The sequence below is a fragment of the Leuciscus leuciscus genome (genome assembly GCF_965113295.1).
Source record: "Leuciscus leuciscus genome assembly, chromosome: 5".
In the NCBI taxonomy this organism is placed as follows: domain Eukaryota; kingdom Metazoa; phylum Chordata; class Actinopteri; order Cypriniformes; family Leuciscidae; genus Leuciscus; species Leuciscus leuciscus.
The window spans coordinates 19888733-19909318 of NC_138729.1; the positions used below are offsets into that span (position 1 = coordinate 19888733).

Sequence of the window (20586 nt, forward strand, 5' to 3'; positions counted from 1 at the left end):
GTAATTGAAATGATTAATAATAAAAAGCTGAGGTTTAAATACTACTGCAAAATATGTAATCAACTATATATGTGTATAATTTAATAAGCACTGATTGCTATAAATTACATCTGCAAATAATAGTCACTGAATGTCTAAGAATGGTATAAGCAGTACAGACAACATGCCTGAGATCAATCAAATTATCTATAGTCAGAAGTGTAAAGTCCAGGTGTCAGAAAGTAAAAGTCCTGCCATATGCTTATTCCACCCATGAACTCAGCCAGCTGATTTCAGTAACTAGTTCTGTCTCCTGGCTGAAAAACTGTGCTAATTAGCAAACCCAGGTGATTGGAACAAAATACTGAGGAAGACTTTTACTTTCTGAACCTGGACTTTACACCTCTGTCTATACTTGTAATGTTACTGAAGCAACAGGAATAGATAGAGGTGTCAGGAGTCAGGACTTGATCTGAATATGAATTATTTGTCTAACCTTTGGTTGGTGCTCAATTCTGTAGGGAGTTTGCTGAAACTGTCGGATCTCTCGTATGATATGAGATATCTGCAGACAGAGTGTCATGATTTATCAGTCTATCCACAGTATCTCAAAGATAATTGACACAAACATTTATTAATCCCAAAGAAAATTACAGGTGTGCAGGATACAATATCATTTCTTACCATTCTCATCTTTGAGAAGTTAACCAGACCTTCCTCTGTGAAGTTTGGGGTTCCCTCTTCGATAAATGCGAGGTCTGTCAAGTACATACCCAGATATGGAACACAAGGTGGATTACAGCTGCAGAAAGACAGAAATGAGGTCACACACGAGTCATAAGTTATCAAACGATAATAACGTAGGGTTCTCAAAATGGCGCAGCAAGAGCTCACTTTTTTAGAGTTTCCCTCAGGTTTTTAAACCTTCCCTCAGATGACACAGTCTTTTGAAGTTTGTCCATTAGTGCTTTAGTCTGTTTGAAAAGACACAGCAGTGGTGAATAAATTACCACACTGGTATAATCTACTACACAAAATGTTACAGTGCAGTGCATCTCTCACCTGTTTGCACACTTTAGCCCATGTCTTCTTGAGCCTGTAGATGGCACTCCGATTCAGGGCAGATGTGATCTCCAAGACACCATTATAATTGTTGAGACAACGGCAAATATCAGCCACTGCTACCCATTTTTCAATAGAGCTGGCTCTAGAGCCAACATCTGTGTGGGTCATGATCTGGGAGGCCACGAGATTACTCATCTACACACAGAGAGAGAGAGAGAGAGAGAGAGAGAGAGAGAGAGAGAGAGAGAGAGAGAGAGAGAGAGAGAGACATTTATATCATTGGAGGGATGACCGGGGCTGGTTGTCACACTTTTTTACTCCAGTGAATATTTAATAGTGTACGATTATTTTTGAAAATCAATGTCTGGGTGACCATACGTCCTGTTTAACCAGGACATATCTGGCCAGGATTTCGAGATCGCCCAAAATGCCCGGGATTCGGCTTTTGCTTTCTACAGTCACCATTCATTATGTTTACATTATTACATTATTTGACACTGACACGTACGTCCCAGCTTTGCAGGTCATGCATTCTGCTTCACACGGATCCCGATAGAGACGAAAACACAGGAATTTTCTTAGCAATGCTAGAACGCACATCAACCGATCACTTGTTTAGCGTTCATGTAAACACTACATTTAGATTCACCAATCGGAATTAATTCAGTCCTACTGAATCAAAAGGTGTGCATGTAAACAAAAAGAATGGCGACGAGAAAGCAAAAGCCGTATCCCGGATATTTTGGGCGATCTCGAAATCCCGGCCGGACATGTCCTGGAATATGGTCACCCTAGTATAGACTTAAAGTATTGGCTACAAAAAACATTTGCACCATTATTGGAAAGAATATACATTTCAATGATCACATTCTGTGACAACATGGCCCAGTACTGTATATTTGCCATGTTACACAGCCTATTTGTAGCAAAACAATTTAACGGTAAGACAATTATGAGACATTAAATAATTTATGAATCGGCAAAAATGTAGATGTAAACATAAAAGTACCATTGTTGTGGCAAACTAATACAGCAATCAGAAAACTGTATACATGCATAACATTTAAAACTTGTGTGAAACATGCCTCAATAAAAATGCAACATGACTTGTATATTTCTGAAAAACATTTTTGTGAAATCACCCGTTCTTTTAATATAGGATTTAATTTTTCATAAATATCAGCTCAAATCATAATGAATGGATGAAATCCAATATTGGAATTTTCCAATTGATTGGCAGAACTTTCATTTAAAACCTTTATGTATAATGCGTTACAAAGCTATTCTACATATTAGTATAATGCATTAAATAATTGTAACCAAAGTTAAAATACATTATAATATTTGCAGATATTATGTTACATCTGAAATGGGTTGTGTTTTACGGCATTACACTTTCTAAAGGTGTAACATTGAATAGATAAGAAGTATAATGCATTATAAATGTAGATACAATTATTAATGAGAACATACAAAGGTGCATTACAAGGCATAATTAATGCATTAAAAATACTTTTATCATGTATTATATATATTTTAAGTAAAGTGCTACCAAATATTCTAATGTGGGAGATTTGAACCAGGTGTTTAAAAGTAAAATACAAGACCATTATTAAAGAAAACGAATTATACTTTTGACTCTATACCTTACTGAGACACAGTACACTTCTACATGTGACAACTTGACCTGGTATCTCCTATAACTAGCAAAGATGGCCAATAGATATTCCCATATATACTCACATCATTGAAGTGCTGACTTGTCTTCATGATGTATGGAGTTCTCTCATTCTTGTCTGTCTTCATCCATCCTTGGCCCAGGAACTCCCTACAGCAAGAGCACAGTCAGTGTATTCTGATAGATGTAAGTCTGCAGAGGCTTCTTCTATACCGTGAACACAGGAGCTTTTTTTGAGGCCCATAATGAAAATGTTCAGTAAAGCTGACAGATTTGTTCATGCATTTTTCTCTGGTGTCTTTGGAGGCTTGAGGTCTGCATCTCTGTGTGTACGGTGTTGAAGCTCTACTCACTCGTAGGGAATGCTCCTGAAGACGATGTGATCGAGAAGAGTGATTTGTTCAGCGATCTCCATTGCTGACAGAGATTCGAAACACTCAGCCTTTGGGCATTCAGCCTGGATGAGATGAACAGACACATAAAAAGTTCTTTACTTTGAAAAATGGCACTGTAATTTTTTAATAACTCCGGTATTATCAATACTGCATTTCTAGAAAGTATATGAAAAAAAAATATATAAAAGGGGGAAAAAAACATTATTTAGTCTTTCTTTCTTCGATTGGACACAAAAAAATGCTGCTCTTTTCCATACAATGAATGTCATTCTTCAAAAGGAAAATAAAAAGCCATATGATAGATATATGTGTGAGGAACAGACTGGATATATTAAGGGAAAATCTTGCTTGATATATGTGGTCATCATTCACTTTCACTGCACAGAAAAAAGCAGCATGAACATTCTTCAGAACACCACCTTTAGTGTTACATAAAGGAAAGTCATATAGGTTTCAAAAATGTTGGGGTGAACTATCCCTTTAACAATGTAAACATTCGATTCCGGGGACAACTGTTTTTATAATATAAAATACTGTAACACTCTTTAATGGCAAAGTGCAAAATACCATGCTGATGCTGATTTGATGGCTATAAATTACACATTTATGAACTTATAAAAATCTATAATCAAACTGCCAATTAGCGATGAGTGACTGTTGGTTATGTTTTCTTTGGCACAGACACTTTTCAATTAACACAGTAGGTGAGGATTTCAGAAGCAAGATAAGGGTGTATAAGTCCAGACAACATGTTATTAAACATCTCTTCACACACACTCTCTCACACACACACACACACACACACACACACACACACACACACACACACACACACACACACACACACACACACACGCTGTGTTTGTAATTAGTGAGCCCAGTATGGTGCTGCCAGTAGCACATTATATCATACAGTTTTGTGTGTGTGTATGAATACATTTATCTGCCTTCAGCCTATTAACAATGGTGCATAAGAAACATTAAAATCAACTAATGTAGCTCATAAAGTACATCCGTATACAGTGCAGATGCCTCTAATACAATATTAATAAACATCAGTCTTATCACATAAAGTAATAGCTATTTTTCCTATACTGCCAAAGACATGCTTATCCAACAAGAGAAACCCCTCCAAAACCATGCCTCGAAAATTGAAACTCAGCAGATCTCACTAGCAGGGCTTTGAAATGTAACCGCATGATCATTTGCAACAATACATGGAGATTTCAGAAAGGAAATGAGTGTGTTTTTGTGTGAGAGTTTGCATGTGGCGGACGGCAACAGTCTCGCTGTTTGAAGTTGTAATTAGAGTCCTGCTGCTCAGAGATTTGCAGTTTGAACATGTAATTCAGTCCCTCATGATGATGACGATGCCAAACTCTGAGATCTAAACCTTCACTGGCTGCTCGACACACATGATGTGGACCAGAAATATTACTTTATGTAATAAGATATCTATGGACATGTGAGACAACTGGAGGTGAACGTTTGTCTATATCTATTTATCTATCTATCTATCTATCTATCTATCTATCTATCTATCTATCTATCTATCTATCTATCTATCTATCTATCTATCTATCTATCTATCTATCTATCTATCTATCTATCTATCTATCTATCTATCTATCTATCTATCTATCTATCTATCTATCTATCTATCTATCCATCTATCCAAATACCCATCCATCCATCCATATTTATTCTCGGCTGTGATGTAATCTAAAATCTTTTGGCTGGTTAGAAGCTAATTTGACTTGATAAGCCCCACATTTAACACAGGAAAGAAATTTCACTGGGTCTATACACATGTAAAAAGATTATAACATATTCTCACCATCTGAAGAATGTCTTCAATCTTCAATTGTGCATCGTCCTGGTCATCTTGAGAAAGGGCACTGAGGAAAAAAAGACAACTTCGTCTAATCAGCTTTCCCTTGGAAACAAAATCTCGAAAAAGATCTACATTTATATTAAAGACACTCCTATCTGGAGTGACTTTCCAAAAGTGCTTTGGTTTTCATGTGTGAGAGGGTGTGCTTATGTAACCTGCCTTAGTATGTTTGCTGTGGCTTTCCTCTCCTGGGGAAGCAGGTCGGGGTCTCTCAACACCTCCTCCAGCAGGCAGATCACACCCATCTTCAGCTCTCCATTCATTTCAAAGTCCTGAAACCCACCACACACATAATATCACGTTCCACCAACATGTGAGACCAATGCATAATAAATGAAGCCAAGCAAAGTCTAATGGGTTGACATCCCCAGTCAGATGACTGAAATCAACTACTGGGTGTATCTAAACTCATTTCCCTGAAATGTCAAGGTCTTTTTTCCACACTAATGCAGATGAGTCCAATGCAGATTCTGTGTGTACACTGCAAAATATTATTAATCAATATTGTTCTTGTTTCCCAGTAGAAACATCTAAACTTTGCAAGCAAAACTGCATGCAATATTTAAGACTTTGTTTTCAAAGAACAAATCTTGAGTTAAGATTTTTAATACCATTATTTAAAATATAGTGAGGTGTGTGCTTAATTTACCTATGGGCAAACATAATAATGTTTAGATATTTTTTTTACTGGAAAACAAGCACAAAATGCAGATTAATAAAATTATGCTGTTGTATGCAGTGTGTGATTCATGAAAGTGTTTAAAATGGCACACTTTCTATTAGAGCTTACCAGAAGCTGTACACTACAGTACCTCAGCTCTACAGTTTCCCATTGCACTAATCGACAGCTAACCCAGTCTTTCTTCTGTCTCTCTGTGCCTGCAAGCAATGCAGGTGGGTGGCAATAGTCTCTTGTGTCACAGTTAAAGCATTCTTCACTTCTTGCTTCATAAAGCCCCGCATCTATTAAACAGTCAATGTTCTTTGCAGTTTTCCCCCATTCACTTTAGGTTTATTGCTAAAATAGTTTGGCCATAGGGACCAAAGCTTTCGGCTAATTTGATCTTTCCTTGTTCGTACCATCTGTGTTTAGAGCACTTTCGTCTGCCAGTTTTTGAGCTTACTAATAATCCTGACCCTGACACGAAAAATGTAAATACTCCTCTGCAAAGGAACAGTTATCCGAAATGGCATAAGTGACATGATTTAAACAAACCAATTAATTAGTACATAATATTCTGTCCAGCCTTTCAAATGCAAATGCATAAACCACTTGAGTGTTTGTGCTCTGTTGTTCTCAGAGTATGAGTACTCTCATGTTCGATATGCTAGTTAGCATAATGGGCAACTTTGCTTATTCCTATTATGCAGCACATTTTCATGCCCCAGTTATACAGTATATGTTTTAACATACTGGATAAAATATTAAAATGATCCGTTTTACTCTCCGAAGATATATTTGCCAGATATACTTCTTCCTGCAAACAGAAATATGAAGACAAGGAAGCAGAACCGGATGAATTTACTGCTGTTTTACTGCTAGTGGATTATCTTTGACTTTCAAACCAGTTACCGGGTTACAAAAACCAGCTTAACCACTTTAAGCTGGTACGATTTGGCTTTTCCAGTATAGAACCTTTAAAGTATATTTACTAAATTAATCTGAATTCAAAAAGAAGTAGTACCGGTAGAATCTGCACAACTGGTCAGTTCGTTTTTGTTTTGAAGATGGTATAAAGAGAAAGACAGAAGGAAGATAAAAAGATCTGGTAGAGGATGAGATTGGCTCATTAATGGTACAGTTGAATCCTCAGTCCTCTTATTCACTTGTGGGGTTTTTCAAAGAGATTCAGCAGCCTGTGCAAAGCGCTCTAAGATCCAACAGTGATTTCCGTTAAATCATTCTGCATACCACTGTGAACGGCACATGGCTGCATCTTTCAGTTTTGTTCCTATAGAGTAACAAAACTGTATCCAATATACCATGGTTTATTGTTATTGTTCACTAAACCTAAAGTAAACTATTTTTGTTAACTGAAATAAAGATGAAATAAAATATAAATATTAGATGAAAAAATTTGATATGTTGCCTTGGCAATTAACTGAAATGTTAAAGTGTAAACTGTAAAGTTTAATGTGAGTTAATGTGTGTGTGTGTGTGTGTGTGTGTGTATGTGTGTGTGTGTGTGTGTGTGTGTGTGTGTGTGTGTGTGTGTGTGTGTGTGTGTGTGTGTGTGTGTGTGTGTGTGTGTGTGTGTGTGTGTGTGTGTGTGTGTGTGTGTGTGCGCACTGTAAAAAATGTGGCTGCGATTAGTTATAACAACTTAAAATTTGTTGAGATAACTTAAATATCCAACTTAACTAAAGTTAACTAAACTTAATATTTTAAGTCAAGCATGAACACATACTTTTTAAAGTTGAAACAATGTTGGATTTTAAGTTTTGATAAATAATCGCAGCAATTTGTTTTACAGTGTGTGTGTGTCTGTCTCTTATGCTCACCAAGGCTGCATTTATTTAAACAAAAATACTGTAAAAGCAGTAATATTGTGAAATATTAACACAAATTACAAGAAATGTACGTAAAATGTAATTTATTCCTGTGATGACAAAGCTGGATTTTCTGCATCATTACTCCAGTCTTCAGTGTCACATGATCCTTCGGAAAAAAAATCATTCTAATATGCTGATTTGGTGCTCAAGAAAAATTAATTATTATCAATGTTGAAAACAGCTGTTGTGCTGCTTTATGTTTTTGTGGAAATGGTGATTCTTTTTTTCAGGAATCTTTGATGAATAGAAAACTCAATGAACAACATTTATTACATTTCTTTATTAAATATATTTAAAAACCACTTATTATTAAACAGAAATCTAATAAATAACTTCACTGTCACTTTTGAATAATTTAATGCATCCTTTATGAATAAAATATATATATATTTTTATTATCTTACCACAGATGTTTGAATGGTATCACTGTTTCCAAAAAATGTTAAGCAACAAAAAAATTTTCAACATTGATAATAATAATAAGAAATGTTTTACAATATTAATGTTTTTACTGTATTTTTTGAATAAATTAAACTCAGCCTTGGTGAGCAAAAGAGACTTCTTTCAAACACATACACACACACACACACACATATATATATATATAAAATAACAATTTACCACGGTAATACTTTGAAGTACATTTGAGTTACTCCTTACTATCCGCTGAATTTTTCACCTCTCTCTCTCTCTCTAGACAACCAACATTTGTAAGTGTTGGTTGTTGTAACATTGTAACCAATAGTAACATTGTAACCAATGTTGTTCATTCTATTCATTCTATTGTAAGCATTTTTCCTCTTACGTTTCTCTCACCTGCATCTTTCACCTGTGCAACCATAAAGGTCACTCCTAACAAGCTGTCTCTTTGTGACTTTGTCTGACTGTTCTTAGCATAAACTGACAAAGGGTTCAAACAGATCAATGCAATTAGCCCACTCTTTGCCTTCACTCAAACTAAGCGAGGTAAAAGCTGAAAAATACCTTTATTTCACAAGGCCATTATGAGAAACTGTTTCCACTGCACGTAATTATGTTTGCTGTGTGTGAGGTGCTGTGACTGTGTTTTGTTCTGAAGTTGTCAATATTAATGTTATAATATCCTATGCTTTGACTCATAAAAAAGTTGGCCGGGAGTCCGGGACTGAAATTATCTTTTATGTCTGAGTTAATGGTCATATTATAACACAGATCAATATGACGAATACCTGGCTTTAATAGCAAACCAAGCACTGCTGAAAAAACTGAATCAATAAAGATACAAAAATACAACTGTATTACACCCATTAACCCGTAGTACTTTTTTTCCACATTGCACCGAGGGAGTGAGGCCATACAGAACAGAGCATGGTAGATTTGAGTTCATTTTTATGTCAAAATAGTTTTTACTATTCCAACTGGATGTGCATAACCAAAGTCATTTGTATTTCCCTGAAAAGTGTAACATTGTGGCTTTTAGGTTTTTCAAAACATTGCTCTGTATATTTGTGCACGCCAAGCTTCCTGACAAAGCAACATTAAGGGCTAGTTCACACAGATTGCATTTTTTGCAGTTTAAAATGTGAGACGCAGGTCAGTGGATTGAACAAAAAAAAAGCACAAGGTCTACATCTTTGTTCAACTGGATCGCCAAGTATTTAGAATATTAATTCATGTGTTAGACATTGAGAAAGACGTGAGAAGGTTAAAGACGTCTCTAAGTTTGGGGTGGGACTATCTGTCAGTCCAACCAATGGTATAGAAAAAGTTTAAGTAAAAAAAACCAAAAACAATATTCTTCAAATCCATTTGGTCGGATGCAACTGGCACAGAAATTGCACACTTCGCCTTTAATAGTCTCTCTTTGAAGAAATGCGTTTTGATCCAGTAGTTGCTGTGTTAATTAAGGTTTGGTACTGTTTATGTAAGGTAATTGCTTTCCCTTGTGAAAATAACATGGAAATTGTGAAGAGGTGTTACCCTTCCTCTGCCCTGTAAAATATGAGGCCTGGGGGTTAACCATGTGTTCACAGCCAGAGCCTGGACACAAATTTAAAAGTATCTGTGATAAAATATCAGTCAAAAAGCAGGGAGGGAGAAAAAGACACAAATGAGGTTGACAGCTTCTGTTTAAGGTACGTAATGACACACAATGATGCAGGTGACTGAAACATTCTGTAAGCTGTTTCTGAAGGACAGACCTGTGAGTGTTTGGAGACCCAATGGCGCAGGACGTTCAGAACTCTGTTGGTAGCCGCACGACGTATAATGAACTCCTTGTCACAAGTCCGCTCAGAATTATTAAAAACTGTAAAGGAATATACACACTGTAAGGGTAATACAAACCTGTAATATCCAGGCTCTTATTCAGATTGTAAAACCGATGTTTATGGATTACATATTGTATGATCAAGAGCATATTTGGGGGAAAAAAAGGTGAAACAATGAAGGTGTTTATAATACATTATATACATACACAGTCATTTGCCTTACTATCCAAATTTACTTCTTTCTAAAAAGTGCAATGTACTGTACTGCATAAAAAAAAATCCAAATTTCCAAATGCCATTACTGTCACTAAACAATGCCACTAGTTGCAGTGCTGGAATGCTGGAAACCACAAAGTGGCTTAAAAGAACACAGTATTAAAGGGTTAGTTCAACCAAAAAATAAAGATTCTGTCATTAATTACTCACTTGAGGACTTGAGGAAGCTCAAACATGTTGTGTAACACATGAGAATTAACCTCATTGGTTCTTGTGGAAGCTCAAACATGCTGCGTAACACGAGAATGAACCTGATTGGTTCTTGAGGAAGCTCAAACGGGCTGCGTAACACACGAGAATGAACCTGATTGGTTCTTGAGGAAGCTCAAACGTGCTGCGTAACACGAGAATGAACCTGATTGGTTCTTGAGGAAGCTCAAACGGGCTGCGTAACACGAGAATGAACCTGATTGGTTCTTGAGGAAGCTCAAACGTGCTGCGTAACACACGAGAATAAACCTCATTGGTTCTTGAGGAAGCTCAAACGGGCTGCGTAACACACGAGAATGAACCTGATTGGTTCTTGAGGAAGCTCAAACGTGCTGCGTAACACGAGAATGAACCTGATTGGTTCTTGAGGAAGCTCAAACGGGCTGCGTAACACACGAGAATGAACCTCATTGGTTCTTGAGGAAGCTCAAACGTGCTGCGTAACACACGAGAATGAACCTCATTGGTTCTTGAGGAAGCTCAAACGTGCTGCGTAACACACGAGAATGAACCTCATTGGTTCTTGAGGAAGCTCAAACGTGCTGCGTAACACGAGAATGAACCTGATTGGTTCTTGAGGAAGCTCAAACATGCTGCGTAACACGAGAATGAACCTGATTGGTTCTTGAGGAAGCTCAAACATGCTGCGTAAATCACGAGAATGAACCTCATTGGTTCTTGAGGAAGCTCAAACATGCTGCGTAAATCACGAGAATGAACCTCATTGGTTCTTGAGGAAGCTCATTTTGGACTAACCGGCTAAATTCATTTGGATTAGTTTTACGATCTTTTTATAAACTTTTTGAAGCGTCAAAGTGGTAGTTGCATAGCTGCCAAAGGAGAGACAGAAAACTCTCAGATTTCATCAAAAAGATCTTCATTTGTGTTCCAAAGATGAACTAAAGACTTGCGGGTTTGGAACGACATGAGGGTGAGTAATTAATGAAATTTAATAAAATTCTTTCTGATGGTATTTAGTAGGATGAGAGAATGTTAGTTTATGCAAGTAAGATGATTAGGGCTTTTTAAAGTTTATTCTAAGTAAATTATTCTTAATTCAACATGCAGCTCTTTAGTCTGCTATTCCCGTTTTGATGTTGAACATTGTTCTGTCATTGAGGGCTGATAATGGAGAGGCTGCGTGTAAAGCGAATTTCAATAGCACATGAAGCTTTGTACATCTCTTGGGTTCTGTGAGTGGTGCAGTGTACCTGGAGGGCTGCTGTGTCCAGCTGCTGCTGTGGCAATAGCAAATGCAGAGGCTGGAGAAACGGAGCAGCGCGAGTTCTCAGCTGATTGGACTAGAACAAAAAAAAAAATGGAGAGATTAAGATTTAATGATTGGTGACAACTTTTAGAGAAAAAAATGTTATCTCCCCCAAAGTGTGATGGCACCTTTAAAAGATCAAGTCACCCAAAAATTCTTTCAACACTAAAGTAGCTTTCCTGTAGCTCAAACAGTAGAGCGTTGGCGCTTGCAACGCGCAGGTCATGGGTTCGATTCCCAGAGAAAACAAGAACTGATAAGAATGTAAATGTGTACCTTGAAATGCAACATAAGTCGCTTTGGATAGCGTCTGCCAAATGCATAAATGTAAATGTAAAGTCGTTCCAAACCAACAAAGAATTTATACAAAGGTTTTGTGTGATTAATAAACCAATAGGTTAGACCTCAATAACCTCAAACATCATTCTCCGGTGTCTCTAACTAAATGAACGCCACCATATCAAACCTGCACATATTAGTTATATCTAGTAGGGCATTTCAGCGAATAATGACTTAATTTTCAGTACGTTCATCACACAAAGCTATAGGATGGCTTGAGGAAACTTGGAATATAGTGCACACATTGTATGGATTTCTCTTATAATTATGTGAATATTATCTTAAAAAAACCTTTTTTTGTGTGTGTGCCTATGGGATCAATATCCCGTCAAAAGTATTGCAGACATGGATCAAAAAATAATAAGTGTGAATCAAAAATGTAAAAACACATGTAAAAAATATATTGCACAAACTGAAAAGAATAATGCAAATTGATCAGAATAGCAAACAACGGATCAAAATATAAGTGTGAATCAAAAAAATAACAAGCATGTATAAAAACTTTAAACGCATTAAAAATGATATTGTACAAAAGTTAAACTTATGTTCATGTTTTCTTAAAAACAAAGTTTTCCTTGGTTTTATTACTCTACACTTTGTGCTCTCTTACATTTTCTGCTCATATTTTTCTCTTTTGTACGCTTGTGCTGTTTTTCTCTTCGCTCTTCTGTCCACGTTCTGCACTTGCTTTTCCAAAGGTTGCAGTTCAGTGTAAATAGCATACGGGTTTGGAATGATATTATGTTGAGCAGATAATGACAGAATGTTTATTTTTGAGTAAACTGACCCTTGAATTTTTCAGAAGACGTGTAGTACAGTATGTACATAAAGCCATAATTATCACACATCCAGTCTTTCTGCTAATCCCGTGATGATACTTCAAAATAAATGATGTTTTTTGCCCTTTAGTAACCATATTCAATCAGCAACTGCAGTGAACATATGGAAATAGCTTTTCATGGAAACGCCTCGGTTACGACTGTAACCTCGGTTCCCTGAAGAGGGAACGAGCGTTGCGTCGAGAAAATGACGCTGTGGGAACGCTTTGCGTGATGACGTCTTGAAGCACATGTAAAATCAGTCCAATGGTGTGGCGGAACGTCAGAGGCGGGTGACGTCACGTACCAGGAAGCTATAAAAGCCGGCCCGAAACAGAAAACGAAAGCTTCGTAAAGTCTGAAGTCGCGCTGACAGGCATGAAGGAGATATGGCAAGGCGACGCAACGCTCGTTCCCTCTTCAGGGAACCGAGGTTACAGTCGTAACCGAGGCGTTCCCTTTCAAGGGAACTCCCGTTGCGTCGAGAAAATGACGCTGTGGGAACGTCTATACCAACGCCTCCATAGCTACAAATGTCTGTCCTGTGTGAAATCCGTAGAGCAGCACTAGGAAGACAAGACATGAGACCCTGGAGCAGAGTCTAGATCCAGAGAGTAAAACCTGACGAAAGTGTGCGGTGAGGACCAGCCTGCCGCATCACAGACGTCCTGTAAAGAAACTCCTGAAATAAGGGCCTTAGAGGCCGCCATACTCCTAGTAGAGAGCGACCGGACAGCCAAAGGAGAAGGCTGTCCAGCCGCCTCATAAGCCAGTGAGATAGTCTCAACCACCCACTTGCTCATCCTTTGCTTAGACACTGGACCTCCCTTGTTAGGGGAGCAAAAGTCACTTTTACGCCACAGGGCAGCTCTGTGGACATACGCGTCTAACGCCCGAACAGGGCAAAGCAAATTATTCGCCTCCTGGTCCGATTTCGAAAGGGAGGAGGACCTCCAAGTGCCACGAAGGAAACGAGATACCAAGGGGTCTTTCCCCACAGACATTCCACCCAAAGGACTGTGGTAAGCACCTATGGCCGCCACATAGACCTTTAAAGTGGACGGGGTCAGACCTGCAGTGAACCGTTCCTGCAGGAACTCCAGCACTGTACCAATTGGGCAGTGGACTGGGTCCAACCGACGGTCACTACACCAAGAAGTGAATACTCTCCACTTCAGGGCATAAAGTTTCCTCGTGGAGGGAGCTCTGGACTGTAGAATGGTCTCAACAACCTCGGTTGAGAGACCTGACTCTATGAGCTGGGCCCCCTCAGAGGCCAAGCCCACAGGTTCCACAGTTCTGGCCGAGGGTGAAATATCGAGCCCTCTGCCTGGGACAGAAGGTCCCTCCTGACGGGTAACTCCAGAGGATGCCCGTCGAGGAGGGACACAAGATCGGGAAACCCGGTCCCTGCGAACTCTTTCCAGAACTCCCGGGAGCAGAGCAACTGGGGGAAAGGCGTACAGACGTAGCCTCGGCCACGTCTGTACCATAGCATCCAGTCCCAGAGGAGCTGGATGCGTGAAGGAGAACCAAAGTGGACAGTGAGACGTCTCTCGAGACGCAAACAGATCCACTTATAATTTCCATATCAGCTCCACCCCCTCGGGGGTGGAGCCACCATTCCCCGGGCCTCGGCCCCTGTCTCGACAGAGTGTCTGCTCCTATATTCTGGACCCCGGGGATGTAGGCTGCCTTGAGTGACAGCAACTTCCCCTGGGACCACAAGAGGATATGGCATGCCAGCGCAAACCCCCTTGATATAGGCGACTACCGACGTGTTGTCCGTATGTACTACACATGGTGTCCCCTGAGACCTGTGATAAAGCTCCTCAGAGCCCGGAAGACAGCTAACATCTCTAGGCTATAGAATGCCAGGAACGATGATGGTCTTCCCACAGACCTTGAGATGAGCGACCCACAGGATCGCTCCCCAACCCGTGAGGGAAGCATCCGTCGTTAGCAGTTTGCGACGACAAGGAGCTCCCAGCACTGGGCCCTGGGACAGGAACCAAGGTTTCTTCCACATAACCAAGGCACGTAGGCATCACCGCGTGACCTTGATTGTGCGAAATGGGTTGCCCCTCGGGGAAAAACCCTCTGGTCCTGAGCCACCACTGCAGGGGCCTCATGAGCAGCAGTCCAAAAGGTATCCCGTTGGAAGCTGCTGCCATGAGACCCAACAGTCTCTGGAACTGTTTGACAGTGAGTAGCTGGCCTAGCTTTACACTTCTCACAGCTGCCAGGATGGAATCGAAGCGTGGCGATGACAGGCGCGCCTGCATCGACACTGAATCCCAAACCACGCCTAAAAAAGTGGTCCTCTAAAATGGAGAAAGCACACTCTTCTTGGCGTTCAGCCGTAACCCCAACTCTTTCATATGGGCGAGAACAACATCTCGATGTTGAACCGCCATCTAATGCGACTGAGCTAAAATCAACCAATCGTCGATGTAGTTCGTGATGCGAATACCCCGGAGGCGCAGAGGCGCCAGAGCTGCATCCACGCATTTGGTGAAAGTGCGGGGTGATAAAGCAAGGCCGAATGGAAGAACTCGATATTGGTATGCTTTGCCCCCGAAAGCAAACCTCAGAAACTTCCAATGACACGGACGGATGGAAATATGCGTCCTTGAGGTCTATCGTGACAAACCAGTCCTCGGACCTGATCTGTGGCACGATTTGTCTCAAGGTTAACATTTTGAACTTGAGCTGCATGTACTCGTACAGAACTCGAAGATCTAAAATGGGACGCACTCCCCCGTCCTTTTTTGGAACTATGAAGTACCGGTTGTAAAACCCGGTTTCCCTGTTGGAGGGGGGTACATATTCTATGGCCCCTTTCTCTAACAGAGTGTTTACTTCCTGTTCCATAACCAGAACCTGCTCGGGGCCCACCACTGTGGGCAGGACCCCCATAAACCGCGGTGGGCGTTAATAGAATTGTATCTAATACCCTTTTTCCACGGTCTGCAGGACCCAACGAGAAACATTTGACAGTAGCTTCCACGCTGTCAAAGATTCTACTAGAGGTACCAGTCTCTCGAGACTGGTTTCTGGATTTTGTTGCTGTTGAGTAGTCGGTTCGTCGCCCTGTAACGGCGCACCGGCAGGGAACGACCAAACAGACTGCTCCAGCACCCTCCTCAGAGGGGGCGGGCATCCCGAGGCCACTACGTTTCCGGGTGGACCTTGAGATATGTGCTCGCCGGAGACCGCTGCGCCCTGTAACACCGGAGGCGGCAGGGTTGGCAGAACGGTCCCCTGAGGGCACCGAAGAGAGACGGCACCGTATTTTTCTCCTGCTGTTGAGTAGTCGGTTCGTCGCCCTGTAACGGCGCACCGGCAGGGAACGACCAAACAGACTGCTCTAGCACCCTCCTCAGAGGGGGCGGGCATCCCGAGGCCACTACGTTTCCGGGTGGACCTTGAGATATGTGCTCGCCGGAGACCGCTGCGCCCTGTAACACCAGAGGTGGCAGGGTTGGCAGAACGGTCCCCTGAGGGCACCGAAGAGAGACGGGCACCGTGAAAAGAGGTGTTAACCGCTCTGCTTCGGGGGGACTACCCTCATTTGTCCTGAGCCCTCAGACATCAGGACTTTTCCCCAGCAGCCTTCTTGGCGGTAATAACGGTCCGCAGATCCGTTTTACCCCTCGAAGACTGCTGGGTTTGAGAGCGCCCTCCGTGTCCCCGAGATTTTTGTGGGGGAGCACGAGAGGACACACTCTGTTTTTGAGTGGCACGATGTTCAGCGCTCTTTTTAGAGGAGTGAGGCTGCTCCCGCTCAGCAGCCTCAATGAAAGAACGGCGGGGGAGAAGTTTTTGTAATGCAGCTGCCTGTTTAGCAGCTTCCTGAGATTTAGCTACCGCACTGTTTACTGCATCACCAAATAAACCAACAGTGGAAACCGGAGCATCTAAGAGAACGAGCTTTTCTTTCTCTTTTATATCGCTCAAATTGAGCCACAGATGCCTCTCAGTGGCCACCAGGGCTGCCATAGACCGCCCGATTGATTTAGCGGTCTCCTTGGTGGCCCTGAGAGACAGATCTGTGGCTCTGCGTAGTTCAGCCACTGTGTCAGGACCAATTCCCCCGCCCTCCTCTAAATCCCCCAATAATTCTGCCTGATAGGCTTGCATAATAGACATCGTATGCAGACACGCTGCAGCTTGACCAGCGGCTGCATACGATTTATGAACCAGAGATGATGTGAATTTTACTGGCTTAGAGGGAAGTGAAGGAGCTTTCAGGGAAGATGCCGTTGCTGGAGAGAGATAGCTCGCAAGCGTCTCCTCCACCTTCGGCATCTCCCCATAACCATATTCTTTATATTTGTGAATGTAAGAATAGTGGGATGTTTGTGGTGCATACACTCTGTATGAAACCGGTTTTCCCCACGATTTCGACACCTCGGTGTGGAGATCGGGGAAAAACGGAAGGCTTCTTCGCTGAGGCTGTGTACGAGATGGCAGGAAGCGTTCGTCGAGCTTACTTTTCGAACGAACGTCCTGCCTATCCTCTGGCCACTCAATAGATAGTCTGTCAACTGCTCTAGTAATAACATCGAGCAGTTCCTCAAACGCATGAGACTGAGGTGGCGAATCCTCAGACTCAGCTTCAATACTCACAACATCCAACTCCTCAGAGCTGGACAGTTGCAGTATTGGTGCCTCTATCGGGGGGGAAGAAACCGCAATGCGTGCTTCCACACCCTGATGAGAGGCACTGGATCTGTCAGATTGATGCTGAGATAAGGCAGAGCCCGTCTCAACATCCACTGACAGATCCATTTGCGAACCCCAGGTCTGAGATCGCCGCCGAGCCTCAGCCGCGGCGGGACCCGAGCCCTGGGGAACGCGATCGGGATTGAACCGAGCCAAGCGGGATCGGAGCGTGCGCAATGGAAGCGCGTCGCAATGCACACAGTCACCACCCTCGAGTGCTGACTGGGCATGCTCCTCACCCAAACAAACAACACAAAGAGTGTGAGTATCACCTCCCGTTAAATAACGCGGGCAGGGATGGACACACACTCTAAACTGCTGCTTGCTCGCCATACTGAATATATATATATAATATAGACAGACAACACCAAATAACAAGGACAGATTCAACACAGAGCGCAACTGAAGACTCAGAAAGCTTTCGTTTTCTGTTTCGGGCCGGCTTTTATAGCTTCCTGGTACGTGACGTCACCCGCCTCTGACGTTCCGCCACACCATTGGACTGATTTTACATGTGCTTCAAGACGTCATCACGCAAAGCGTTCCCACAGCGTCATTTTCTCGACGCAACGGGAGTTCCCTTGAAAGGGAACTAAGAAAGCAGACATAGCTATAAACCATATATTGTATATAAATATGACAGAATCTTGATTTGAATGCTTATGTTGAGCAAAATGAAGATGCAAAAGATACCCAAATACAAACAGTCTGGATGGAACAACATCTGTGCCACTCAGAACCAATTAAGTGCAGGTGGAATGTGTTACATATAATTTACTCCTCTCCCAACTCTCCCCATATATGGCTTTATTTAAAGTCATGCAAGCACAATATTTGACTGTTTAGTAACATAACTGGACTTTATTGAGGAATGCACTGAGCAAGCTTCTCTTAAGGAACCATCGGGAATGCTGGTTGCACTCTCCTCTAAAATGCAAAGTGAACAATTTATAAAAGAAACATAAAAACTGATCTAAGACCAGCATAAAGGTGACTGCATGCCATGCATGTATATGCCACTCACTACATGCAAAAGGACTAATGGGACAAGAGCTAGCAATATTGGAATGAAATTGTTACATTCACAGATTTTTCCTTTAGAAAGTCATAACTCACTACTGTGTTTGACTCTGCAGTTGGTCTCAAAAGAGAGCCGAACGGCAACAGACATGCGCACGCTTACCTCCTGGCTGTCTGTAGCGGAGGTGGCGTGGAGTGGAGGGTGAGCGGCAAGGAGAGATTTCTCCTGGTTCACTGCCCTGGGGCGACTCTGGAATAAATTTGTCCAAAGAAACTGACTCCAGCACAGCTGAGGGGAAAGTCAGACTCTTTATTAAAATGGATGATACAACCCCTCATTCTTCAAAAATGAATGGTTTTAGGGCAACAGCTCTACAAGCAAACAGAGCAGGGAGCAGGGAACAGCAAAAAACTAGGGCAAGTGTGTCCCTTAAAAAAAAAAAAAAAGTCTTAAAGTCATTTCAACTTGAATTGCATTAAACTGACTTTAAAAAACAAGTTGAAACTTGTATAACTTATTTTGATGAGTTAAAGCAATGTAAAAACAAATGTTGTTATAACGTATTGATCATATCATTTTTTTTTTACAGTGTTGCTACGCAGTTGCTAGGGTGTTCTGGGTGGTTGTTAGGTTGTTGATATGGTGATATGAGAAGTTGTGAGGTGGTTAAGTAAAAAAAAAAAAAAAGGTTAAAACTAAAACCATTTAAAAAAAATCATTTCGGTAACTTTTCATTTAGTTTAGCTTGATGTACTAAAATAACTAAAACTGAAATAAAAATAAATAAAACTAATGTGTATGTTTAATAAAAAAATCAAACCAATAGAAATTACAATAATTAAAACTATTAATAAAAACTATAATAGTATTTCAGTTTAAATGATATTCTGGGCCATAGATACGACTGGGGACATATGTATATGAAAATTATTATTTTGCCAGGTTTATCATTTGACAGACCAAAATTATTATTATTTTTTTTTTTTTTTTTAAATAAACCTTAAAGGGGTAGTTCATCCTAAAATGAAAATTCTGCCATCATTTACTCACCCTCAAGTTGTTAAAAACCTGGATGAATTTCTTTCTTCAGCTGAACACAAAAGAAAATATTTTGAAGAATCACCAAACTATTGACTTTTATGTGTTTTTTATTTTTTATTTTTATTTTTTTATACTATGGAAGTCAATGGGGTCCATCAACTGTTTGGTTAACAATGATGACAGAATTTTCAATTTTGGGTCTGGTCACAAAGTAATATGTGGCTTTTCTGATGCAGTGTTAAAGCTTACTATTAGTGTCAATACGCTGATTTCACGCAGCCGCCATTTTGAAATCGAAAGTGAGGCTCCGGTGGGAAGAACCCCGGAAGTAAAGATAAACAACAATGCCTTGGATTACCAACCTGAAGCTGCTGCCGCGATTTACACTATTGGATGTTACTATTCAATATAGGATATATATATAGTTCATTCCTGCTTCTTTTTTTACATTCTGAATTATATATAAAAAAATATTTTATTTATAAATGAATTGCACTGTATATAGTCTAAAGTATGAAAGAAATGTATGTACATTTTTAGAATTGACACAACATCATTAAACACAACAATACGCCATCGCATTCACGACTCTCCTGTGATTACAGGCGACACTTCCGGTTTTCTTCCCACCGGAGCCTCGCTTTCGATTTCAAAATAACGGCTGCGTGAAATCAGCGTATAGTTCACAATAAGACTGACCTCATAATATGGTGGATTTTATAGCAGAAAGAGGGAGAAACAATACAAGAAAATCTCTTTAAACTAGCAAACACAAGAAGCAAAATATCAGTGTTGTTCGCACATCAGAAATCCTAACCAAAGTCACTCAAAGACGTGCATTTCCTAAACAAATATCAATCTTTTGAATGCTTTATCATTTGGTTGAGGTTTCAAACATTTCCTGCTTCTCATTCCGAGCTGCCTGGATGCCAGTATAATAGAAGGCCATAACCACAAGCATTATGGGTGTTTTGTCAAAAATCTTAAGTCCTCTGTTTTGCATTAAGGAGGGACTCAATACAAGCACGTTTGCACTTTATATGCGCGTAGATTTTATGTGGAGACAGGAGAAT

At 40.6% G+C, this 20586-nt stretch overlaps 1 protein-coding gene across 6 annotated transcripts in view; it reads right to left on the reverse strand.

Annotated features, from left to right (window-relative positions):
- Positions 1–20586, reverse strand: part of rasgrf2b (Ras protein-specific guanine nucleotide-releasing factor 2b) — a 67865-nt gene that overhangs the window by 2802 nt on the left and 44477 nt on the right. For 3 of the 6 annotated variants that reach the window (XM_082168654.1, XM_082168656.1, XM_082168652.1), the window contains 11 exons: positions 18635–18760; positions 11511–11600; positions 9745–9851; positions 5171–5283; positions 4955–5015; positions 3076–3179; positions 2788–2872; positions 1042–1239; positions 874–953; positions 664–781; positions 476–544 (listed from right to left, as the gene is read on the reverse strand). In XM_082168654.1, coding sequence (XP_082024780.1) covers positions 476–544; positions 664–781; positions 874–953; positions 1042–1239; positions 2788–2872; positions 3076–3179; positions 4955–5015; positions 5171–5283; positions 9745–9851; positions 11511–11600; positions 18635–18760 — 1151 coding nt within the window. The remainder of the gene's footprint in view (positions 1–475; positions 545–663; positions 782–873; positions 954–1041; positions 1240–2787; positions 2873–3075; positions 3180–4954; positions 5016–5170; positions 5284–9744; positions 9852–11510; positions 11601–18634; positions 18761–20586) is intronic. The other 3 variants (XM_082168653.1, XM_082168657.1, XM_082168655.1) reach the window with 3 other exon arrangements.